This window comes from Chlorocebus sabaeus, chromosome 7 (assembly GCF_047675955.1).
Source record: "Chlorocebus sabaeus isolate Y175 chromosome 7, mChlSab1.0.hap1, whole genome shotgun sequence".
Classification (NCBI taxonomy): domain Eukaryota; kingdom Metazoa; phylum Chordata; class Mammalia; order Primates; family Cercopithecidae; genus Chlorocebus; species Chlorocebus sabaeus.
The window spans coordinates 54,197,978-54,225,549 of NC_132910.1; the positions used below are offsets into that span (position 1 = coordinate 54,197,978).

A 27,572-nucleotide genomic window follows, 5' to 3' on the forward strand; every position below is an offset into this window, starting at 1 on the left:
GCACCTCTCTGCTCTTCGCCAATCCTTTATACCTTTTCAAGTAACACTTAGCTCATCCCTCACAGCAGCTGTTCTTAATTTTTTCAATCATGTTTTGCCTCCAGTCTCATTCATCGTGGGTGGTGTACAGTCTAGTCCAGAGTTTCTCAAGTTTGGCCCTATTGACATTTTGAGCTGGATATGTTTTTGTAGAGGTTGGCTGGGGGTGGGGATGTCTTATGCATAGTGGGATATTTAGTAGCATCCCTGGCCTCTACCCAATAGATGTCAGTAGCTCTCCCCCAATCTTGAAAAATGTCTACAGGCACTGCCAAATGTTCCACGGGGGCAAAATCACCACCACTTGAGAACCAAAGGTCTAGCAGGTAAGAACGGAAGCTACTGAGTCAGATGGACGCGAACCTGACTTTAAATCTCAAATCTGAACCTTATTATTTTTGGACAGGTCTAAGCCTCGGTAGGTTTATCTGCAAAATGAGGATAATAATAGTACCTCCTTTACAGGTATTATAAATAGTAAATAACTCATATGTGAAAGTGATGGCTAGGTGTCAACCAATTCATGTTCTCGTTTCTATAATATAAAGCCATCCCTAGGAAGTGGCTTCCTAGCCCATATGGGGTCATGCGCCTCATTCTCATCCTCTTCCCCCATTTGCAGGTGAGGGTGCAAGAGATGGTGCAGCTGGAATAAAGTGTCTATATCTCTGAAAGAGGAGCTGCCTGTCAATCAGGAGCAGCCCTTTCATAGTGTCAGTGAGCAAGAAATAAACTTTTATTATGTAAACCACTGAACTACTGTGGCTTACCTGTTACATCTAGCATGTAAGTGTTTAACAGAGTGCCTAGCACACTGTGAGAACTCAAAATATAGTTATCATCATCAGTAGATCAGACTACTTCCTATTTCACTGAGAAGATTTCATTCACTTAGCAGGTATTCGTCAAATCTATTGTGTCTCTGGCATTTTTTCGCACTGCAGAGGGAGAGAGGGAGGGGGAGAGAAAGAGAGAAGGGGGAGAGAGAGAGAGAGAGAGAGAGAGAATCTACGACTCTGTCAAGTACTTATACATCAAATCTCTTTTGAGTATTTCCTATGAGCCAGGCATGCAGTTCTTTCTATGTGCTGGAGGTTTAGCAGACAGCCATGGTGATCCTCTTGGAAGAGTGGATGGCAATCTAGTGCTGAAACCAGGTACTGAACAAGTAATTATAAGTATGATGAGTGTTTTGAAGGAAAAGTGCGAGGCTCTTTGGGAATGTAAAACATATTGAAGAAGGCCAGTAAGACTTCCCTGAGAGATAGACTTTCAGAAAATAATTTTCTCAAATTTTCATCATTATGTTTTACTTTTTCATGGTATATCGATCCATATTTCATTTCTTGTTTCTCTTCCATCATTAAAAAAAAAAAAAAAAAATCCTTAACCCTTTCCTTTGCCAGACTCTCTGTATTCTGGTCATCTTTCTATTTTGCTTTGGTACTACAGCCAACAAACTATCTCCCACTCTTTTTTTTCTCTTAATCTCCCTCTACTGCCCTTTTCCCTTAGATTCCTTAGGACTCCCCTTATCCTAATAAAAAGTCCCTTTGATCCCTTGCAGTCCATCAGATTTCTTTACCATCCTCTCATTCATAAACCCCTGACATTCAACTCCTGATCATGCCACTCCACTGAAATGTTTTTAAAAAATTACCCATGAACTTCTACTTACTAAATATAGCAGTTCTTTCTGTCCCCACTCATTCCCTCTTGGTGTGCAATAAATGACCCTATTTACCACCTATTATTTCTGAAGCTCTCTCCACTCCTGGCTGTTCGTTCACAATTCTTCCACATTCCAGTTTCCCTCAACCTTCCTGATTCTTCTTTCTCCAGCTGCCCTCTCCATCCCCAGATGGACACTCCCTCTATCTCAGGCTTCTCCTTGTTCTAGACCCTGTCCCATGGCTTCCCCTCACATGGATGTTCTGATTACTCCTTGCCCACACCTGCACACTTGACCTCATGTTCACTGCCACACTTACATTCCTGATAACCAGCTCCACATTTCTCCCTGTGTTGTCTTGCCAACATTGCAAATCCAACCTTTTAAAGCAGAATTCCTTGTTTACTAATTCCAAACTTATCTGACTATGCTCCCTTTCTTGCTGATGGTACCCAGAGTGCAGTCATCTTCAATTTCTCCCTCTCCTACCTCCCACATTCAGTCACTCTGAGGAGCAGCAACTCTACATTCAGATTTTTTTTCCATCACCTCATTTCCAATCCCACACCACTGGACTCCACTACCTATGACCTCCACGACCTTGAGGACTTCATAACTCTAAAATAAATATATCACCTACGCTCCAGGGAACTTCTACAAATTAAGTAAATAAATTATAGAAAGCACTTACATAATGAATTTTTTAAAAAAAATTGTTAAGGGACAGAATGTTGCTCTGCTGCCCAGGCTGGAGTGCAGTGGCACGATCATAGCTCACTGCAGCCTCGACCTCCTTGGCTCAAAATAAGCCTCCTGCCTCAGCCTCCCAAGTAACTAGGACTACAGGCACACATGCCACTATGCCCAGAGAATTTTTTAAATTTTTTTGGAGATAGGGTCTGGCTACATCACCCAGGCTAGTCTCAAACTCCTGGCCTCAATGTTCCCCCTGCCTCAGCTCCCAAGTCACTGGGATTACAGGTCTAAGCCACCACATCCAGCTTTAATTTAATATATTAATAAATAATAATATTAATTAATATAATAATCATAATTCACATATTGATCCCTGACATCTCAGTAACTTGGAGTTTTAGTTATTATAACTGGTTTCCTTGTCTAGAACCTCTCACCTCCCTAATATTTGCTAGTAAAGTTATCTTCCATAACATGGACCAGATAAAGTTCCTCCTCTCCTGCAAAATGTCCACTAGCTTCCCACTGTCTACTGAATAAGCTCAACTCCATAATATGATTTAAAGTCCCTCTATGATCTGCTTCCAGTCTTCACTACCTTCCACTCTCCCACAGGAATCCAGGAGTCCCTTGCCCTTAGCCACCAGGCACTGCTTGCCGCTCCTTATACATACCACCTACTTTCACGTCTTTTTACCTTTATTTACATTGTTTTCATGACCTAAAGCACTACTAGACAACACTTTGCCTCAAAATTCTCCACCTGTAAGGTTTGGCTTGAATGTAAACTTTTACTTGAAAGCCTTTTTAGATTCTTTCAGTTAAAATTAATGGTTCTGCCACACAGTTCGCAGCACTATGAAGCTACATTCTTTATAGCACTTCTTTCACTGCCCAAGGTCTGATAATTTTTTCCCTGCTTCCCTTTCACAGCAGACTGTAAGCTCCACAAGGATACGAGTGGCCCCACAGCATCGGGGATGAGGCTTTGCACTTGGTAATAGGTACTCAGTAGATGTTGGGTGAATTTAAAAATATTAAAAAGTACGATGAAATTATAGGTGATATTAAATATTTAAAAATATTTTTGCTACAATGGCTTTGAAGAATATTGAAGAAGAAGGCCAGTCAATTGGCCTTGATTGATCAAGCTTGACAGATTTCCCTTCATTCCTTGAGATTCTTGAGAAATTTGGTAAGCTGAGCCATGCAGTAAAATTACAAACAAGTCTCTACCTAAAAATATCTGGCTTTGATGATGCATTATAATTTCCTTCCATTTATAAATCATTTATTCTTAAGGTGTGGTTATTTGTTGCAGATCTCACAGACGATCTCTAAGTCATGACCTTAAACACTTATTTGGACCAGGAAATACCACAAGGTGATCCAACAGAATGGCCATTAAAAAAAGCAAGTGCAGTAGGAAACCAATCATTACAGCCAATTTATAGATGAATCAATTTATGCTGCTTTACCTTTTTATGATGCCTAATACTTTGATGGAAATTAAAAGCGGTAGTGATTATGTAGCATTTAATACTGTTCATCTTCAAAAAATTTTGCAAACATCAGTCACTGCTCACAGCTCATTTTAAGATAAATATGTCCCTAAAGAGAAAGGCATATCTCCATTTCACAGGTGAAAAAGAAATGGCCCAAAGAAGCTAACTTTTTAAAGCTTAAGAAAGTAGTGTTAAAATTAATGATCAAAATGTGTAAGTGTCTGAAGACATACCTTGTTGAACAAAACCAACAAGGATGATGATGATGATGGCTATTCTTAATTAAAAGGTTACTGTGGGCCAGGTGCGGTGGCTCACACCTGTAATCTCAGCACTTTGGGAGGCCGAGGTGGGTGGATCAGGAGGTCAGGAGATCGAGATCATCCTGGCCAACATGGTGAAACCCCATCTCTACTAAAAATACAAAAATTAGCTGGGCGTGGTGGTACATGCCCGTAATACCAGGTGCTCAGGAGGCTGAGGCAGGAGACTTGCTTGAACCCGGAAGGCAGAGGGTGCGATGAGCTGAGACCACGCCACTGCACTCCAGCCTGGCAACAGATGAGACTCCATCTCAAAAAAAAAAAAGTTACTGTGAACCACTATCTTCCAGTAAATCACCACAACGATGACACACAAAGGGAAAGAGGAGAGGCACCTGATATTCTCTAGGTCTTTTAGAAAATATGGAGTTGTTCCTTTGGCCATATACATGTGAATCTACAAGAAGGGTGATGCAGACATCAGGGGAATGCATCTGGTTCAAAAAGGAATGCCCCACAAACGTTAACATGGGAAAACCAGAGGAGTCTACTGTGCTAGCCAGCAGGCTGTTGGCACTGTTGTAAACCAACAAGTGCAAGATTGTTGCCAAGAGAATTAATGTGTTGAGCATATTAAGCACTCTAGGAGCCAAGATAGCTCCCCAAAACTTGAGAAGGAAAGAAAGGAAAAGAAAAAGAAGGAAGCCAAAGAGAAAGGAGCCTGAGTTCAATGGAAGCACAGTTGGCTCCACCCAGAGAAGTGCACTGTGAGAACCAATGGAACAGAGCCTGAGCTTCTAGAACCTGTTCCCTATCAATGCATGGCATAACAGGTGTTTAGAAAATAAAAGAGCTCTGGATTGTAAAAATATTTCTTTTCATTAAGCAGAAATGTGGTGTCCCCTCCCCCAAAGAAATATTTTAACTTAAAAAAAAAAAAAAGGTTACTATGTGTCAGACTGAGTCATGTACCTTCCATCCATTATCTCGCTTAGTCCGCATAACAACTCTTAAAAGTTAGCTCCTATTTTTAACCTAACTTTATAGATGGGAAAAGGAAGATGAAGTAACTTGCCCAAGATTACATAGACAGGAAGTGGCCCAGCCAGGATTTCAAAGCATGAGTACTTAACCACTATGCTATAAAATGAAAATCCTCAGAAACTATAAATCCATCAGACATGAAAAACATAATACCAATATTGTAAATAAAAAGATTATAAAATAAGTGTTCTGTAAATATTCTTTAAAACTTGTACCATCACATTTTGTGAATAGAAAAATTATTATGACACATGACTTAGTATATCAGGTAAGTTATACATTTGAACCCACGTTTTTTATGAATTCTCAATGAAGTTTCTTCTCATAAATGGAATAGCACCTTCAACTGGGCATGTTTAGGTGCTAATATCACATACTATTTTAAAAAATAGATGCCTTTTCAAATTGCTTCTTGATTTACCCAGATATTTAAAACATCTATTTATAGACACAACAGTGTAAAGATAACCAGATTATTAAATCACATGTTAAACAAAGTTTTTCAAAAGTTAAAACTTTTGAAGGCATTACTGGAAAAAAAAAATTCTTTTTCTCACAAAAAGGCCAATTTATATTAACTTAAGTCTGTATAATATGCCAATTAGACAAAGAGTGGTGCAAAGAGAATCACTATAGAGCAAGGGCCATACAGTGGGGTTGGAAATCAGCTCTCTCATCTCTCTTTGTCCCTTAAATCATATACCAGGATATTCACATGTGATATATACCAAATTCTACTTTAACACATATGATTACAGAATTGTAGAAGTGGCATATCAATAATCATCTAATCTAGAGATTCTAAGGGCTTTCTGGGATCCGTGGATGGACTCCAAGGAGCATGTGACAACCTAGCATTGTAAGCACTGCATTAGTGTATGTGTACAGAGCAGAAAGATAAGTTCATCCTCCAAGAAGTCCACAGCCCATAAATCCTTTCATCTGCTGCTGCGCTACAATGGGATACTCTGTAATCAAACGATACTGTTGAAGACAGCCCTAAAAAGGGGCATAAAACATACTATACCAGTATTCAAACTTATCCATTTTAAAGATACATTCTTAAATTCCACTGCATTAAAAAATCATTACTTACTGCCAATACGAGCTCTCTGATGTTTTTCACATAGAGTGTCACATAGTCCTTGATGTAGATTGGCCGGTCAGTGATACTGATATGGTACCAATTCATCATCAGCGCCTCCTCATTTTCATTATTGCCACTCCATATGATGATAGAAGGATGAGATTTCAGTCTCTTGATCTGAAAATTAAGAAAATATAAAATGATTTTCAAAGAGTTAACATAAGAAACTCAGAGCTATAATTACTCACAAAATTAGAGCCCTTGCATTTTTGCACATAAATTCTTATGTGCCAAAAACCTAATTTGAAAATGGCTAGTCATGTTAGCTGTAGAAATACATTTTAAGAAATCGCTGAGATTCTTTTTAACTAGATTTTATAAACACTGATACATAGGGTTTCTATTCTCTGCTATATAAAAACTGAAGATAATATAATGTCTTTTTTAGAAAGAGAAAGAAAAAGGGAACGAATAAACTCATCATTATGTGGATTGCCACAAAGAAAACTTCTAGGAAATACAAAAGGCAGGAGACATTATATTTTGGGGATTGGTTCTTAAGAGCAAATTGGAGTTCTGTGTGAATAAACAAATGAGGCAAAGCAATCACTACCACTGAAAGAGGGACAGAGGTTCCTGTGCAGGCTCCACCAAGATCAGAAAACCAGAAGGAGAACTAGAGGTTTTACAAAGCAAGTGAGTACTACAGGTATGCTGGCAGTTAAAGACAAATATGGAATGCTCTAAAGGAAAATAGATGAGGGCAATCAGGGTGATGTCTCCGAAAAAACTATCAATGTCATGTCCTGAGAAATCAACTAACATTAAGTTACTAAACATATTTAAATATAAAAGAGAAAATTGGAGAATCCACCTCAAAACTGTGCCACATGAGGCCTGCATAAACTGAGCTCATCTGGGCTGGCCCTACATAAAGGCAAAAGGATCCACTTGTGTTATATTTGCACTGGACAGACTCAGACATGTCCCTTCTTCTAACACACTAGGACATGTGCTCCAGTAGACAGCAATTAAATTCCTCTGAGAATGGCAGAGTGAATCAATGGTCAAGAAAAATTCTTTTAGAACATGTTTTGGCAATGTTACCTCATTGATATTTATAGGTTCACTTTCACTGTCATGAGTGATTACACTGATGGCCCCCCACTGATGCTCTCAATGTGTTCTCCATTCAAGAAGCTCAGAAACTCATATAGATGAAATAGAGATGCACTGAAGGTATATTAAAGAGATATGCTTCATTTTTTTTTAAAAAAAAAAGTAAGTCTTGTGTTTTTCTCAGCCAGCCATATAAACACTATTTCTTTTTTTGTCTTTGTACATGCCCAAGAAAGGGACAGCTGCTACCAACTGCGACTGACATATTTATGCCACTGATGAAAATACAAATATAAATCCTTAAGTGGCAAAAAGCTTCAGCGACACCGTGTTACACACAACCTTTAAGCTGAGTTAGAGTTTTATGGTAAGCTTTACTTTAAAATTTTAACAAACTCTGCATGAAATGGCTCTCCTTGTCTTTAATAATGCATCAAAGAACTGAAGATACATAGATGTTTTATTTTAATTATTTATATGAAAGAAAACTAAAAATAAAATTGAAATGTTTGCAACCTGTGTAACTATAATTAATATGTTTAAAGTTATTCATTCATCCACTCATCTATCCACTTCGTAAATAATCCACAGAGTGGGGACGCAGAGGGGAATGAGCCCTAGGACTCAGGGAGATGAGTCTTGCAGAGGTGACAAATCCTTGAACAAGTAATTCAAAGTGTGATGTGTGTCTCAAAAGGCAAAAGGTTTTTCCCACGCTTAAGGTAAGAGGGGCCAAAGGAGAACAAAGGAGGTGGCCCACAGGGGCAGTGAACGGGGAAGATGTTCCAGGACATAGACAGCAAGACGGAGATGGTTCCTGAACAGGAGCAGACACCAGCTGGATGGGGTCCCGCACAAGAGGATCTTATACCTTACCCAGAGGGCAAGAAGCCACCTCAGGGGAGCTGTTGGCAAGGGAAGGCGTTTGATTGTACTTTTCAAACCTTTTATTTTAAAATGAAACACAGTTACAGAAAACAAATTATGATATGGTGAATTATTATAACGCAATCACTCTTGTAGCCACCACCCAGTGCAGCCACGCCAGAAGCCATCCATGTGCCTCTTCCTAATCACAGCCCCTTCCTCCTTCCAAAAGTAATCACTATCTCGAGTTTTATAGTGTTATAGAAATCTCTTCCTTGCATTTCTGTATGGTTTTTCACAAAATATACATCTGTAGACACTATGTTATGAACTCTAGATTTTAACACACTTGATGGATTCAATTCATTGACGTCCTTATCCTTATTGAATCTCAAATTGTCCACCTTTCGGTTGCTCAGAGTCTCTCAAAAATCCTTTTGACATAACTTCGATAGCTTCCTTGTTATCTGCATGTTGAGATATTCCAGGATCAAGGTTCTGAGCAGGAATGTGGTATGACTTAAAATGTGTCAGTGGAAGATGACTTTGGCAGCTCTGTTGAGTATGCACATATTGAAAAAGACCAGTGCTAGGGAGTCCAATCAGAAAGCAAATGCAATGTTTGAGGACAGGGAAAAATAAGATTTGAACTAGAGTAGTAAGTATGGGGATAAGAAAGTAAATACAAATACAAGTAACATTGGTATCAAAAAATTGTCTCAATTTTAAAACCAGATGGATGTGGGAGGTGAGGAAGAAGAAAGTATCAATGACTTTCATATTTCCTGCTAAAAAGAAAAATCTTGAAAGAGTGCATTGGGTAAAAGATAGTAGATGTACTCTGAAGACATGCTAAGTTAGTGGGACAGCTGGTATTACTTGTTATTTCTTTTGTACTGCATGCCTTACATGTATTATCCTATTTAATCTTTGAAACAGTTTCACGAGGAGTGACATCATACTAGAGTTATAGATACAGAAATTGAAGCTCAAGAGGTAAAGTGACCTCCCTGCGGTGGCAGACTCACCATTCAAGAAGAAATATCAAAAGATTTGTTCTTTGTATATCAACATTGCAAAAAATCTGGCAGACAGTTGGAAATGTGAAATTGAAATCAGAGTCAATAATTATCCACAGGCTGGGCGCGGTGGCTCAAGCCTGTAATCCCAGCACTTTGGGAGGCCGAGATGGGTGGATCATGAGGTCAGGAGATCGAGACCATCCTGGCTAACACAGTGAAACCCCGTCTCTACTAAAAAATACAAAAAAACTAGCCGGGCGAGGTGGCGGGCACCTGTAGTCCCAGCTACTCCGGAGGCTGAGGCAGGAGAATGGCGGGAACCCGGGAGGCGGAGCTTGCAGTGAGCTGAGATCCGGCCACAGCACTCCAGCCTGGGTGACAGAGCAAGACTCCGTCTCAAAAAAAAAAAAAAAAAAAATAATTATCCACAGTGTAGCTTCACCTGAGGTTACCGAGAAAACTGATTTGTTTCCTTCTTTAACATGTTGCAGAGCACTATAAAAACTCAACATGTGTCCACAGTCTTGTAAACTCTTTACAAAGTAGGGGTGATCTCTTGGTGCAGTGATCATTTGTAATGGATGCTAATGAATCAGTCCAATGTTTCAGTAGTATTTTACTAGCATATGATATACTCACAAGTTGGTTCCTAAACTGTATTTTGGGAGTACATCATGATTCAGAATTTTCTTGTATTGACAAGCATCCCACTCTGATTCCACATGGAAACCCATGCCATGCCCTTAATATTTAGGGGAGAGGAAATATAATGCAATCTGTGTTTCAAAGCATGATCATCCCCTAAACAGACCTTGTTGCAAAAATAAGTATATTCAGCACACAGCTCATAAACCTCAGATCTGTGGCTAAAACTATCAGTTGATAATATTACATTAACACCATTGCCATTTGTAAAAAGAAGATATCCAGGATTATCTAATATATTTCCTGTGCCAGACCTGGAGTCAGCCATTTCTCTAAGAAGCTTTTCTCTTAACAGGAAAGATTACTTCAATATAAGAATATTCAACATTACAACATTGTCCATTATTTCTAGGTCTTTTCAGTAGACGGAGAAAGCATATAATCATTTCCTTGCATTTATGTATCTGTGAATAAAATATAAATGTCAATATGTAGAATCCAAAATAAATCAAGGAATCGACGACCGATTTAAACTTTTCTCCTGAGCAATTCAAACAGCGGTGTTGCTGTTTGCTGAGATGGAGAAAACTTCAGAAGAAGCAAGATTGTCGGGGAGCAATATGAGTTTAGTTTGTACATGTTACACTTCAGATGCCTGTTAAACCTCCAAGCAGAGGCACCAGGTAGGCAGTTGGATATAAGAGAGAGGAATTCAGCAGAGAAATCAGGACTGGGGATAAATCTAGGAGTCATCAGCCAATAGATGATGGTAAAGCCACAACACTGGGTAGAATCACCTAGGATGTCAATTACCTGGCTGTATAATATTTCATGGAATGTAGTAGAGAACAAAAAGCAAAATGAAGCAAGATTTAACAAAAGGCAATACTAAAACGTATTATGTGTTTTATTTCTTCTTGGAAGGGTAATAACATACCTGGTACGCAACTTCTGCTCTCACTGAATCCAGGAAGCTCTGATCAGTTGGATAAAGGGCACAGGCAAACATAAAATCCTGCCATACCTAGCAAATCAAATAAAAGGGAATGCAACACTTCCATAAGTTTTATTACACAGAAGAAAGTCTTCATTCTGAGCTCTGGGCATTACCTTTCACACAAATGAAAAATTCAGTTAGCCTGATGAGTGTGATCATTGGGGCACCATTATGTATAAAGGCACCCAGGAAAGGTATCAAAGACGTTGAGACTTCCCAGAACTGCACAAAAGTGTGCAGAAACCTGAGAAGAGAAAATCCTAGGCAGGTATAAAAGAAAGGGAAGACAGAAGAATTTGAAAAAGAAAAAAATGTTCTAATTCATTCCAATTTTCACCAGGCATTTGGTATTAAGAGATGCACCAGACTGTTAAGAATCATACTTCATTTATAAAGGAATTAGCTTTTCATAGACAAAAGGATTACTATATGCACACTTTAGTAATGAAACTACATAAGTCCCTTACTAAGGAGGCCGTGTAATGCAATGGTTAAGAACACAGCCCCTGCTGGGAGCAGTGGCTCACACCTATAATCCCAGCACTTTGGGAGGCTGAGCAGGGGCGGATCACCTGAGGTCAGGAGTTCGAGACCAGCCTGGCCAAAATGGTGAAACCTTGTCTCTACTAGAAATACAAAAATTAGCCGGGCATGGTGGCACATATCTATAATCCCAGCTACTTGGGAGGCTGGGGCAGGAGAATTACTTGAACCCGGGAGGTGAAGGCTGCAGTGAACCAAGATTGCACCACTGCATTCCAGCCTAAGCAATAGAGCCAGACTCCATCTCAAAAAAAAAAAAAGTCATAGCCCCAAAGCAGCCTGTCTGAGTTGGAATTGGATTCCACCATAAACAGGCTGTTAGAGTTTAGGTAAAATATTTAACCTCTTCATGTGTCAGTTTCTTTATTTGTAAATGAGGATAGAGAATAGTAACTACCTCACTGAATGCGCATGAAGATAAAATACGTAGAGCACTTAGAACAATGCCTGTCCTGGCACTCAGTGAATATTATATAATAATGTCATTGTCACAATGACCATCAGCATTATCAATATTAGTATAATTCCTTGTCTTCTGTGGCATTCCTTATATTTTAGAACACTAATAATAGAACTAACAGAATATATTTTCTTTGCTTTATCCTCACAATTGCAAAACATGTTAAAAGTACTTAATAACAACATTAGGGCCAGGTACAGCGGCTCGTGCCTATAATCTCAGCACTTTGAGAGGCCGAGGCAGGTGGATCACCTGAGGTCAGCAGTTCAAGGCCAGCCTGGCCAACACGGTGAAACCCCATCTCTACTAAAAATACAAAAATTAGCTGGATGCTGATTTACTAAAAATACAAAATTTAGCACACGCCTGTAATCTGCTACGGAGGCTGAGGTAGGAGAATTGCTTGAACCCGGGGTAGGGAAAGGCGCAGTGAGTTGAGATTGCACCACTGCACTCCAGCTTGGGCAATAGAGTGAGACTCTGTCCCAAAACAAATTAAAAATAAAAAATTAGAAAAAATTTAGAAAAACAATATGAAACACACCTTTACTTAATTTCATTATTTTTCTTCTCTTTAGGTTTTGTCAGATCTCCTTTAAGTGTTTTAAATATTTTCTTTTATTTTCTATGCATACTTAAATATCACAAAGAAAATTATTTCAAAAGTAGGTATATGTATACTGGGATATAAATAATTTACAGGATATCTATCATTTAAAAATAAATAATTACGGTAGTTGCAATCACCTGTGGCTCTGGGTTTACAAGATGCCATTTATTCCTATAGCCCCAAATGGAGTATCTGGCTCTGAGACAGGGGCAATTGCATCATTCAGAACATTGGCAATCAAACTGAGGATAGAGTAACTTATCAATACATAAAATGCTGTTAACTTCTCACCATTATTCCTAGTTCATCACAGAGTTCATAGAATTCATCCTGCTCATAAATTCCTCCTCCCCAAACCCGAAGAGTATTCATGTTAGCATCCACAACAGACTGTAAAAGGAGCCGTAACCTGTAGAAGACATTTTATAAACAAATCATAACTTGGAAAAAAAACAGATAAACACATTTCTAATCTCTGTTCGAAAAACATACTCTAAAATCATGATGGTTTGGTTATAATGTAAATTAAAGAAAGTAAGATAAAATTATATACACATTAAATAACCACATAAACAAACAGAAAACCGATGGGTGATATCTTTACCTATTAAATTTTACCTATTTATTTTATTATACTCTTTTTAAAATTAAATTTATGTTTTATATTTATTCCCATAAAAAACAAAGTTGTAAGCCTTGGAAAGTATGCACTAATTTTATACAAATCCTCCACACTATAAACAAAATCAAGACTTGAGTATTAGTGCCTAGCACCTGTATTTCCTTTTATACAATTCCTCCAGCCCAGTATTTCTTTCTCTAGTAAATTTTCTTTATACTTTTTCCAATTCCTATTCACATTACCCTCAGGAAAATCTAGAAACTTACAGGCAGCTTGAGAGCATGTGCCTTCCCTCCATCCCCACAACACTGCTCAAGCCAAATAACAGGATGGGAGACCCAGAGCACTGAGGGCTCAGCACAGGCACCACGGCAGGCTTACCAATTGGACCAGCCGGGCTGAAGGACCACAGCCAACCCAGCCCCAGCTGGGAGGGGAGAGGAGCATTTGAAAAGGAAAAGATAGAGCCAATTATCCCGTGGCTGTGTCTGGAGAAGAATTTCATTTTCTTATGAAATCTAAAATAATATACACATTTTAAAATAAAAGGAAATTACTACAACTTTTGGAAAAAATCAGGTTTTAGTTATTGATCACACTTACATTCTAAACATCAAATAATATACTACAGTGCACATTTCTACATTTGTAAATATGCTAAAATGTTGTTTAATTTAGATAATAAACTTAAACGTGTTTATTTTCATTTCATAAAGTTTATTTTCAGCATCACAGAGATGTAAGTTTAGGTAAAAGTGGTTCCAAGATGGCCGAATAGGAACAGCTCCAGGCTACAGCTCCCAGCGTGAGCCACACAGAAGACGGGTGATTTCTGCATTTCCAACTGAGGTACCGGGTTCATCTCACTGGGGCGTGTTGAACAGTGGGTGTAGGACCGTGGGTGCAGCCCACCGAGCGAGAGCTGAAGGAGGGCGAGGCATCACCTCACCTGGGCAGCGGGAAGCACAAGGGGTAAGGGAATTCCCTTTCCTAGCCAAGGGAAACCATAACAGACAGTACCTGGAAAATCAGGTCACTCCCACCCTAATACTGCACTTTTCCAAGGGTCTTAGCGAATGGCACACCAGGAGATTATACCCTGTGCCTGGCTCAGAGGGTCCCACACCCACGGGGCCTCCCTCATTGCTAATACAGCAGTCTGAGATCGAACTGCAAGGTGGCAGCAAGGCTGGGGGAGGGGCACTCACCATTGCTGAGGCTTGAGTAGGTAAACAAAGGGGCCAGGAAGCTCAAACTGGTGGAGCCCACCGCAGCTCAATGAGGCCTGCCTGCCTCTGTAGACTCCACCTCTGGGGACAGGGCATAGCCAAACAAAAGGCAGGAGAAATCTCTGCAGATTTAAATATCCCTGTCTGACAGCTTTGAAGAGAACAGTGGTTCTCCCAGCAAGGAGTTTGAGATCTGAGAACAGAGTACCTCCTCAAGTGGGTCCCTGACCCCCGAGGAGCCTAACCGGGAGGCACTTCCCAGTAGGGGCAGACTGACACCTCACAAAGCCGGGTACCCCTCTGAGACGAATCTTCCAGAGGAACAATCAGGCAGCAATATTTGCTGTTCAGCAGTATTCACTCTTCTGCAGCCTCCGCTGCTGATACCCAGGCAAACAGGGTCTGGAGAGGACTTCAAGCAAACTCCAACAGACCTGCAGCTGAGGGTCCTGACTGTTAGAAGAAAAACTAACAAACAGAAAGGACATCCACACCAAAACCCCATCTGTATGTCATCAAAGACCAAAAGTAGATAAAACCACAAAGATAGGAGAAAAAAAAGAGCAGAAAAGCTGAAAATTCTAAAAATCAGAGCGCCTCTCCTCCTCCAAAGGAACGCAGCTCCTTGCCAGGAATGGAACAAAGCTGGACGGAGAATGACTTTGACAAGTACTGAGAGAAGAAGGCTTCAGACGATCTAACTTCTCCGAGCTAAAGGAGGACGTCTGAACCCATCGCAAAGAAACTAAAAACCTTGAAAAAAGATTAGATGAATGGCTAACTAGAATAACCAATGTAGAGAAGTCCCTAAATGACCTGATGGAGCTGAAAACCGTGGCACAAGAACTACATGACAAATGCACAAGCTTCAGTAATCGATTTGATTGACTGGAAGAAAGGGTATCAGTGATTGAAGACAAATGAATGGAATGAAGCGAGATGAGAAGTTTGGAGGAAAAAGAGTAAAAAGAAATGAACAAAGTCTCCAAGAAATATGGGACTATGTGAAAAGACGAAATCTACGTCTGATTGGTGTACCTGAAAGTGACGGGCAGAATGGAATCCAGTTGGAAAACACTCTGCGGGGTATTATCCAGGAGAACTTTTTTTTTGCCTAGGCCCGACCTAGCAAGGCAGGCCAACATTCAAATTCAGGAAATACAGAGAATGCCACAAAGATACTCCTCCAGAAGAGCAACTCCAAGACACACAATTGTTAGATTCACCAAAGTTGAAATGAAGGAAAAAATGTTAAGGGCAGCCAGACAGAAAGCTCGGGTTACCCAAAAAAGGGAAGCCTATCAGACTAACGGCAGATTTATCGGCAGAAACTCTACAAGCCAGAAGAGAGTGGGGACCAATATTCAACATTCTTAAAGAAAATAATTTTCAACCCAGAATTTCATATCTAGCCAAATTAAGCTTCATAAGTGAAGGAGAAATAAAATCCTTTACAGACAAGCAAATGCTGAGAGATACTGTCACCACTAGGCCTGCCCTACAAGAGCTCCTGAAGGAAGCACTAAACATGGAAAGGAACAACTGATACCAGCCATTGCAAAAACATGCCAAAATGTAAAGACCATCGATGCTAGGAAGAAACTGCATCAACTAAAAAGCAAAATAACCAGCTAACATCATAATCACAGGATCAAATCACACATAACAATACTAACCTTAAGTGTAAATGGGCAAAATGCTCCAATTAAAAGACACAGACTGGTAAACTGGATAGAGTCAAGACCCATCAGAGAGCTGTATCCAGGAGACTCATCTTATGTGCAGACACACATAGGCTCAAAATAAACGGATGGAGGAAGATCTACCAAGCATATGGAAAATAAGAAAGAGCACAGGTTGCAATCCTAGTCTCTGATAAAACAGACTTTTAACCAACAAATACCAAAAGAGACAAAGAAGGCTATTACATAATGGTAAAGGGATCAATTCAACAAGAAGAGCTAACTATCCTAAATATATATGCACCCAATACAGGAGCACCCAGATTCAAAAAGCAAGTCCTTAGAGACTTACAAAGAGACTTAGACTCCCACACAATAATAATGGGAGACTTTAACACTCCACTGTCAACATTAGACAGATCAACGAGACAGAAAGTTCACAAGGATATCCAGGAATTGAACTCAGCTCCGCACCAAGCAGACCTAATAGACATCTGCAGAACTCTTCACCCCAAATCAATAGAATATACATTCTTCTCAGCACCACATCGTACTTATTCCAAACTTTACCACATAGTTGGAAGTAAAGCACTCTTCAGCAAATGTACAAGAACAGAAATTATAACAAACTGTCTCTCAGACCACAGTGCAATCAAACTAGAACTCAGGATTAAGAAACTCAATCAAAATCACTCAACTACATGGAAACTGAACAACCTGCTCCTGAATGACTACTGGGTACATAATCAAATGAAGGCAGAAATAAAGATGTTCTTTAAAACCAATGAGAACAAAGATACAACATACCAGAATCTCTGGGACACATTTAAAGCAGTGTGTAGAGGGAAATTTATAGCACTAAATGCCCACAAGAGAAAGCAGGAAAGATCTAAAATTGACACCCTAACATCACAATTAAACGAACTAGAGAAGCAAGAGCAAACAATTTCAAAAGCTAGCAGAAGGCAAGAAATAACCAGATCAGAGCAGAACTGAAGGAGATAGAGACACAAAAAACCCTCCAAAAAATCAAGGAATCCAGGAGTTGGTTTTTTGAAAAGATCAACAAAATTCATAGACCACTAGCAAGACTAATAAAGAAGAAAAGAGAGAAGAATCAAATAGACACAATAAAAAATGATAAAGGGGATATCACCACCGACCCCACAGAAATACAAACTACCATCAGAGAATACTGTAAACACCTCTATGCAAATAAACTAGAAAACCTAGAAGAAATGGATAAATTACTGGACACACACACTCTCCCAAGACTAAACCAGAAAGAAGTTGAATCCCTGAATAGATCAATAACAGGCTCTGAAATTGAGGCAATAATTAATAGCCTACCAACCAAAAAAAGTCCAGGACCAGACGGACTCACAGCCGAATTCTACCAGAGGTACAAGGAGGAGCTGGTACCATTCCTTCTGAAACTATTCCAATCAATAGAAAAAGAGGGAATCCTCCTTAACTCATTTTATGAGGCCACATCATCCTGATACCAAAGCCTGGCAGAGACACAACCAAAAAAAGAGAATTTTAGACCAATATCCCTGATGAACATTGATGCAAAAATCCTCAATAAAATACTGGCAAACCGAATTCAGCAGCACATAAAAACACTCATCCAGCATGATTAAATGGGCTTCATCCCTGAGATGCAAGGCTGGTTCAACATACGCAAATCAATAAACGTAATCCAACATATAAACAGAACCAAAGACAAAAGCCACATGATTATCTCAATAGATACAGAAAGGCCTTTGACAAAATTCAATAGCCCTTCATGCTAAAAACTCTCAATAAATTCGGTATTGATGGAACGTATCTCAAAATAATAAGAGCTATTTATGACAAACCCACAGCCAATATCATACAGAATGGGCAAAAACTGGAAGCATTCCCTTTGAAAACTGGCACAAGACAGGGATGCCCTCTCTCACCACTCTTATTCAACATAGTGTTGGAAGTTCTGGCCAGGGCAATCAGGCAGGAGAAAGAAATAAAGGGTATTCAATCAGGAAAAGAGGAAGTCATATTGTCCTTGTTTGCAGATGACATGATTGTATATTTTGAAAACCGCATTGTCTCAGCCCAAAATCTCCTTAAGCTGATAAGCAACTTTATCAAAGTCTCAGGATACAAAATCAATGTGCAAAAATCACAAGCATTCTTATATGCAAATAACAGAGAGCCAAATTATGAGTGAACTCCCATTCAAAATTGCTTCAAAGAGAATAAAATACCTAGGAATCCAACTTACAAGGGATGTAAAGGACCTCTTCAAGGAGAACTACAAACCACTGCTCAACAAAATAAAAGAGGACACAAACAAATGGAAGAACATACCATGCTCATGGATAGGAAGAATCAATGTCGTGAAAATGGCCATACTGCCCAAGGTAATTTATAGACTCAATGCCATCCCCATTAAGGTACCAATGACTTTCTTCACAGAATTGGAAAAACCTACTTTAAAGTTCATATGGAATCAAAAAAGAGCCCGCATTGCGAAGAAAATCCTAAGCAAAAAGAACAAAGCTGGAGGCATCATGCTACCTGACTTCAAACTATACTACAAGGCTACAGTAACCAAAACAGCATGGTACTGGTACCAAAACAGAAATATAAACCAATGAAACAGAACAGAGCCCTCAGTAATAATACCACACATCTACAACCATCTGATCTTTGACAAAAATAAGAAATGGGGAAAGGATTCCCTATTTAATAAATAGTGCTGGGAAAACTGGCTAGCCATATGTAGAAAGCTGAAACTGGATCCTTTCCTTATACCTTATAAGAAAATTAATTCAAGATGGATTAAGGACTTAAATGTTAGACCTAAAACCATAAAAACCCTAGAAGAAAATCTAAGCAATACCATTCTGGACACAGGCATGGGCAAGGACTTCGTGTCTAAAACACCAAAAGCAATGACAACAAAAGCCAAAATTGACAAATGGGATCTCATTAAACTAAAGAGCTTCTGCACAGCAAAAGAAACTACCATCAGAGTCAACAGGCAACCTACAGAATGGGAGAAAATTTTTGCAATCTACTCATCTGACAAAGGGCTAATATCCAGAACCTATAAAGAACTCAATCAAATTTACATGAAAAAAACAACCCCATCAAAAAGTGGGCAGAGGATATTAACAGACACATCTCAAAAGAAGACATTTATGCAGCCAACAGACACATGAAAAAATGCTCATCATCACTCGTCATCAGAGAAATGCAAATCAAAACCACAATGAGATACCATCTCACACCAGTTAGAATGGCAATCATTAAGAAGTCAGGAAACAACAGGTACTGGAGAGGATGTGGAGAAATAGGAACACTTTTACACTGTTGGTGGGACTGTAAACTAGTTCAACCATTGTGGAAGACAGTGTGGCGATTCCTCAAGGATCTAGAACTAGAAATACCATTTGACCCAGTCATCCCATTACTGGGTATATACCCAAAGGATTATAAATCATGCTGCTGTAAAGACACGTGCACATGTATGTTTACTGCGGCACTATTCACAATAGCAAAGACTTGGAACCAATTCAAATGTCCATCAATGACAGACTGGATTAAGAAAATGTGGCACATATACACCATGGAATACTCTGCAGCCATAAAAAAGAATGAGTTCATTTCTTTTGTAGGGACATGGATGCAGCTGGAAACCATCATTCTCAGCAAAGTATTGCAAGATAAGAAAACCAAACACCACATGTTCTCACTCATAGTTGGGAATTGAACAATGAGAACACTTGGACACAGGAAGGGGAACATCACACACTGGGGACTGTCGTGGGGTGGGGGGAGGGAGGAGGGACAGCATTAGGAGATATACCTAATGTAAATGACGAGTTAATGGGTTTAGCACACCAACATGGCACATGTATACATATGTAACAAACCTGCACGTTGTGCACATGTACCCTAGAACTTAAAGTATAATAAATAAATAAATAAATAAATAAATAAATAAATAAAAGATGTAAGTTTACAGATCCAATTAGGAAATATTATTTTCTTCCAAAGTTCTATTTCTTCAGTCTTAGAAAAACATTTTTAATTTTTTTCCTAGATCTAGAACTTTTAAGATTATATTTTGTTTTTAAATAAATTGTATTGTGCATATTTAAGGTATATGACATGACGTTATGGGATATATATACAGACAGACAGATAGTTAAAAGGTTACTATAGTGAAACAAACTAACGTACTTACCATCCTATAATAGGGGTCCCAACCCCCAGGCCACGGACTGGACCGTGGATCAGGCAGCACAGCAGGAGGTAAGCAGCAGGTGAGCAAGCATTGCTACCTGACCTCCTGTCAGATCAGTGGCAGCATTAGATTCTCAAAGAAGCAGGAACCCTATTGTGAACTGTGCACTCGAAGGATACAGGCTGCATGCTCCTTATGAGAATCTAATTCCTGATGATCTGAGGTAGAAGAGTTTCATTCCAAAACTATCTCCCCATCCCCCAACCCCTACCCCTAATCTGTGGAAAAATTGTCTTCCATGAAACTGGTTATTGGTGCCAAAAATGTTTGGGACTGCTGTCCTACATAGTTAGCCACTCTTTTTTGCTTTTGTGGCAAAAGTAACTAAAATCTACTCATTTAGCATGAATCCTATAAAGACCACTTTTTTTTTTTTTTTTTAACCTATATTCCTAGTGCACATCAGATCTCTGGGCTTGCTCGTTTTATATCTGCTACATTGTATCCTCTGACCAGCTGGCTCTCAGTTTCCTCCCCACCCTCCCACAACCACACCTCCATAACACACACGATTTTTTTTTAGTTCTTTTGTTAAGATAAAAGTAAAAGAATATGCAAATACCTTAGCATAGAAAGGTAAATATTGGACTGGGCCCCGTGGCTTACACCTATACTCTCAGCATTTGGGGAGGCCAAGGCAGGTGGATCATTTGAGTTCAGGAGTTCAAGACCAGCCTGGCCCACATAGTGAAACCCGGTCTCTACTAAAAATACAAAAATTAGCTGGGCAGTAGTGGCCTGCACCTGTAATCCCAGCTACTTGGGAGGCTGAGGCAGAAGAATCACTTGAGCCTGGGAGGCAGAGGTTACAGTGAGCTGAGATTCTGCCATTGTACTCCAGTCTGGACAACAAAGTGAGACTCTGTCTCAAAAAAAAGAAGAGAGAAAAAAAAAAGAAGAAAGGTAAATATGTGTTCTTATCTTTCAAAACCATGCTCAAAAACATTTAAGGTATCATTTGAAAAGATGAAAATAGTTGAATTTAATATTTTTTAGGAACTATTCAAAATACTAATTAGTCATTTTCTTATTTCTCCAGAGTAAACATATAATAGTTTTCTAAAATTGAATGGCTTCAACAGTCTCAAATAGTTTAGCTCTAAGACCACCTGTAGCCCAGGAGAATGGAATATATGATTTTTAAAATCCTATCCATTCTAAAGTTTCCATCATCTAGAATTCTATACTACCTGTTAGTTCCTTACCCAGGGACTAAAGAAAGTAAAAATGAGTAAATCTCAAGCTTTGCGGGACTTTTAATTAAAAGAGGAACAAGAAAAGAAAGACAATAACTCACAACTCAGAGGTTACTCGGTCCTGGAATGAATCTGCTGGGATCCAGTTTGAGCCTTTTAGAAATATGGGAAATCCATTAATTTTGAAATAGAAACTCAAACCAGGAGACCCTTTTATGGGCTCTTCTATAAGTTCCACTGTCCTAAAATAAACCTGCAATGAACAGAATTAAATGATGAATATCAAATTTAAAACATAAGCAAAGTAGTTTTTTTTAAAAAGAAGCAGACCTTTTTGAAAAACGTACATTCAGTAGTTTAATGTAAATTTTCCTATTTACTATGAAGCACATAATGTGGAAATGTACATTTCAGGAATATACACATATAGATTATTGCTAGCATCTGTTATTTCCCTTTTAAAAGAGAAATATAGAAACTACTAAAGAGCTACTGTAGTCTTCCACATGAAATAGGCATTTGTGATAACATCAAAAAAGACAATTTGAAGATAACATTTCTAAATTAAAACAAAAACATGCTATTTCAAAAAAAATAGAAAAAAAAATCCTGTCTTTGAAAAACACATTCTCATTTCAGTATGTTAAAAGGTAGCCAAACATCCATCTTAGAATCAAATGTTATAACTTAACAACTTTGCAATCTTAGTAACACATTACCATAAAATCGCTTTGTTTAATGGGTAATTTAATCCTAATTACACATGAAACTCAATGTTTGAGCACGCTCTGATTTCTTGACTGGAGATGTATGTGGTGTTCTAATGGAAGTAGATGGGGCAGGAGCATGCACTCTGTGCTGTTGGTGCGCTGGAGAGGAAGCAGAGGCTCCATCCTGGTGACAGCCTAGCCAGGATTTCCCCCAGTTAAGCATGGGCAGCAAGACCACAGATAGAGAAGCTTTGACGTTTTTATCAAAATCTTTATTCTTGCCAGCTATAAATTGGATCAAGTTTATATGATAACATTTTATACCAATAAAGCGTAGCCTTAAGCCAAAAGCACACATTTCTCTAATTTAAAAAATCAGTGAATGAATTAGTCAAATTATTTCATGTAATAAAAGTGTCCACCATTCTGCTTCCTGACTCCTGCCTTTATTTATATGAAATGACAAAAGATATCAGAATTAACTTTACAAGAAGATACAGAATATGTCCTGGATAAGGAGGATCTTGACACGCGATGATCACTTCTGCTTCAGGGCTGCAAAATGTCAAGAATGCACAGTGATTTTCAGAGGTGACTTTTAAAACACCATTGATGGTGGGTTCCAATATCTAGAAGAGTGTGTGGTCCTTTAAGTGTGGCCTGGGGACTCCAGGAGGTCCCTTGGAGATTTTCAGTGGGTCCTTGACTTTACTTAGAGTAAAACTAAAACACTATTTGCCTTTATCTCTCTCAGTCTCTGAGTGTCAGTGGAATTTTCCAGAGACTACATGATGTGTGCCTACTTCATCACTCTGACAGCTAATGGAATATGTGCTGTGTATTCCATTGCGATGTAGCTCTGTGGCAGAGGTTTATGGTATGAAGCAGTGCATTTTCAGAGATTAACTCAGTTTGTTCTCAGTATTTTTACTGTGCTCTTACTATTAATAGCTGTCTTTGATTATTCCTGCTATAATCTCTGTATCCTCATTGTTGTTCAATAAATTCTTACTTTGAACCCCAAAGTTTCCCTTGCAAACTACACAGAAGCACAAAAGGAGTAGGTACTACTCTTCACAGCAATATTTTCAAGTTTTCAAATAAAAACAAATTCTAATTTTAATTGAAACTCATTTTACACTTTAGTAATATTTTATCTTGTTCTAAAAGAAAATTTATTTATAATACTTTTTTCTAATTTAGGGATAAATTGTCAAAATGAGATCAGAAGGCTTACCTTCTCACTAGCCTGGCCAACATGGTGAAATCCTGTCTCTAATAAAAATACAAAAATTAGCTGGGTGTGGTGGTGCATGCCTGTAATCCCAGCTACTTGGGAGGCTAAGGCAGGAGAATCACTTGAACCCGGGAGGCGGAGGTTGCAGTGAGCCAAGATCATGCCATTGCACTCCAGCCTGGGCTACAGAGCAAGACTCCGTCTCAAAAAAAAAAAAAAAAAGAAGGCTTACCTTCTCAACCTCTAACACTATCTGTCTATAAGGTTGCTGAAAAAAGTGAAACTGACATATCAGACAGTCTTTTGACTCATGGAAGGGAAGAATCTACTCTAAAGAAACTGGGTAAAATTATGAATAAGAAGTGAAATTATGATGAAAGTCATCTTTCTCTCAACTTTATGGATGTTAATAACTTATCTTTTTGTGCATTATGCAATGAAACATTTTAAAATAATATTTATGGTGCCAGTTAAGTTGTAGTGTCTCATTGAGATGAATCATTCACAGTATGAAGAAAAGAGAATTGAATATTTAAACTTATACATGATAAGCTCATTAAAAGTCAAACCGCGTTTATTACATCTTTTCAAACCAGACATGAAAAACCCACTGGAGCATCTTACAGGGTTAGTTATGCACTCCTGGCTGGAGAAGTACACTTACTAGCTGAGAGATAGTTGCACTGTTGACATTGCAGAATGCTTACTAGATGAAAAGTCAGCAAAGGAAATAACAGCACTGCCACTTTGCAATGACAGAGTAACTCATCCAGCTGAGAGATTTGACTGCAGTATGAAGACTGGCCTGATATCTCATCTGAAATAATCATACTTTTGCTTTACGAATGAGTGAATCTCCAGATATAGATGGACTTGCCAGTTTGCTTGTATTTGTCTGCTATCAACACAATAAATCATCAAAAATCATCTTTTCTGTGAATTTTTGGCAACAATACACAAGAGGTGCTGAAATATTCAAATTACTAAATAACTATTTGAATCTCAGGGTTATCCTGTAATTACTGTGTTAACATTGGCACTGATGTTACAAAAGCAGTGGTAGGTAACACTGCTGCTGCCTTAGCAGGAATCAAGGCAGTAGCTCCAAATTGCTAGTAGTCGTTACATCTTTCACATTCATGTATTAGCAGGAAAATGAAAAAAGCCAGTTTCACTTACGAATGTCCTTGATAAGGCAGTAAACATTAATTTCATTAAATCCCAACCCTCAGTATGCATAATTTTAATACCCTGTATTATGAAATGAGCAATACCCATAAAGCACTATTCACAATAGATAGCTGGAGGAAAAGCCTCTGGGCCATTATTAGAGTTGTATGTAAGCTGAATTGGCCTTGTTCATGACACTCCATTTTTACTTGATAGAAGGCCTGACAGACAACCGATGGTTACTCAGACTTGGATACTTGGCAGACATTCTCTAGAAATGAATGAAGTGAGCCTATCATTTCAAGGAAAACAACTGGCAGTGTTTGTGGCTAAGGATAAAACTCAAACTTTCAAGTAAAAATTGGGATTAGGGAAAACTTGTATCTACTACCTTATGGTAGTAGATACTTACTTAAAAACTTTTTAGATGTCAATTTTGGCTTTTGTTGCCATTGCTTTTGGTGTTTTAGTCACGAAGTCCTTGCCCATGCCTATGTCCTGAATGGTATTGCCTAGGTTTTCTTCTAGGGTTTTCATGGTTTTAGGTCTAACATTTAAGTCTCTAATCCACCTTGAATTAATTTTTGTACAAGGTGTAAGGAAGGGATCCAGTTTCAGCTTTCTACTTATGGCTAGCCAGTTTTCTCAGCACCATTTATTAAATAGGGAATCCTTTCCCCATTTCTTGTTTTTGTCAGGTTAAACTAAACAGCTACTGCACAGCAAAAGAAACTACCATCAGAGTGAACAGGCAACCTACAGAATGGGAGAAAATTTTTGCAATCTACTCATCTGACAAAGGGCTAATATCTAGAACCTACAAAGAACTCAAACAAATTTACAAGAAAAAAACAAACAATCCCATCAAAAAGTAGGCAAAGGATATGAACAGACACTTCTCAAAAGAAGACATTTATGCGAAAAAATGCTCATCATCACTAGCCATCAGAGAAATGCAAATCAAAACCACAATGAGATACCATCTCACACCAGTTAGAATGGCGATCATTAAAAAGTCAGGAAACAACAGGTGCTGGAGAGGATGTGGAGAAATAGGAACACTTTTACACTGCTGGTGGGACTGTAAACTATTTCCATTGTGGAAGACAGTGTGGCGATTCCTCAAGGATCTAGAACTAGAAATACCATTTGACCCAGCCATCCCATTACTGGGTATATATCCAAAAGATTGTAAATCATGCTGCTATAAAGACACATGTACATGTATGTTTATTGAGGCACTATTCACAATAGCAAAGACTTGGAATCAACCCAAATGTCCATCATTGACAGCCTGGATTAAGAAAATGTGGCACATATACACCATGGAATACTATGCAGCCATAAAAAAGGATGAGTTCATGTCCTTTGTAGGGACATGGATGCAGCTGGAAACCATCATTCTCAGCAAAGTATTGCAAGATAAGAAAACCAAACACCACATGTTCTCACTCATAGGTGGAAATTGAACAATGAGAACACCTGGACACAGGAAGGGGAGCATCACACACCGGGTCCTATTGTGGGGAGAGGGGAGGGGGGAGGGATAGCATTAGGAGATATACCTAATGTAAATGACGAGTTAATGGGTTTAGCACACCAACATGGCACATGTATACATATGTAACAAACCTGCACGTTGTGCACATGTACCCTAGAACATAAAGTATAATTAAAAAAAACTTTTTAGATGACATCAGTGGTGATATTAACAAATGTGATATTATAAAAGGAAATGTTTCAACATTTAGAAGATCTGTAACTCTCAAGAAACAAACATTTTCCAATAACCAATGCATTATATTACAATATCATATAATATGGGTAAAGAATTCAAACCAAGTGCAAGATAGACCAATGGATTTTAATGTAAGAGAAAATAAAAAGTTCATTGGTTAGTTGCAATTCACACTGCAACTAACCTTTAAGAAACTATCATTTGTTAAAAGAAAATCCACAATTTATCTGAAAAGACTATTTTTTCCCTTTTCCAAGTATATCTGTGTGAGGTCAGATTTCCTTAATCTGTTTCAACTGAAACAACATATTGCAAATTGACTGAAGGCAGATACAGATGAGAATCCCTTTGTCTCCCACTAAACAAGACATTAAAGTGACTTGCTAACACGTAAAACTGTCATTATTTCCACTAGTTTTTTTGTTAATATATTTTTTATAAAATAAGTCATATATAAAAATAGTCATAAGTGCCATGAGTTTATTATGGTTATTTAAAATGAATAAGTAAATATTTAATTCCCAGTTTTAATATTTAATATGGTAAATATCGGTACATATAACCCATATAAACAAAAGCATGTTGTGGTTTTCAATAACTTTTGTAAGTATAATGCAGTGCTGAGTCCAGAAAAATTTGAGAATCACTACCGCAGAAAATAGAATTTATTTATTTCTTAATATCTATGAAGGCTACAAATTCTATTAACTATACAACATAATACTTTCCAGCACATTTTTCCTTTCTGTGCAAATGTTCTTATAAAAAGACATCTCTCCCTATCCCCCAACTCTTGCAATAACAAGTTATGACTGGGGTGACAACGAACCCAAACCACCTGACAGTGCCTCAGAGGTGAAGTAGTAATTACCAGCCACCTTTCCCTCTGGGCATTCTTTGACAAGTGAAAGGCTCCTGCTTCTATGATAAGTGTCAGTAATTTTCCACGTCCTCTGGCAGTCTTGAAGTCACATAAAAGCCTTCTTCTACAACAGGTATTTTACTTCAGAGAAAATAATGGGTTCTAAAAGATTTCTTGAAAAGACCCTTGAGTAACACATATTTGCATACAAAGTAAATATATAATCTTCATATGAGACTAAAATTTTTTAAACACTCCAA

General features: G+C 38.4%; 1 protein-coding gene across 2 annotated transcripts in view; it reads right to left on the minus strand.

Annotated features, from left to right (window-relative positions):
* MANBA (mannosidase beta) overlaps nucleotides 1–27,572 on the minus strand; it is a 134,686-nt gene that overhangs the window by 27,407 nt on the left and 79,707 nt on the right. For both annotated transcript variants that reach the window (XM_007999408.3, XM_073017520.1), the window contains exons 8-11: nucleotides 21,697–21,848; nucleotides 12,861–12,978; nucleotides 10,897–10,983; nucleotides 6,316–6,483 (exon numbers count right to left, since the gene is read on the minus strand). In XM_007999408.3, the coding sequence (XP_007997599.3) occupies nucleotides 6,316–6,483; nucleotides 10,897–10,983; nucleotides 12,861–12,978; nucleotides 21,697–21,848 (525 nt within the window). The remainder of the gene's footprint in view (nucleotides 1–6,315; nucleotides 6,484–10,896; nucleotides 10,984–12,860; nucleotides 12,979–21,696; nucleotides 21,849–27,572) is intronic.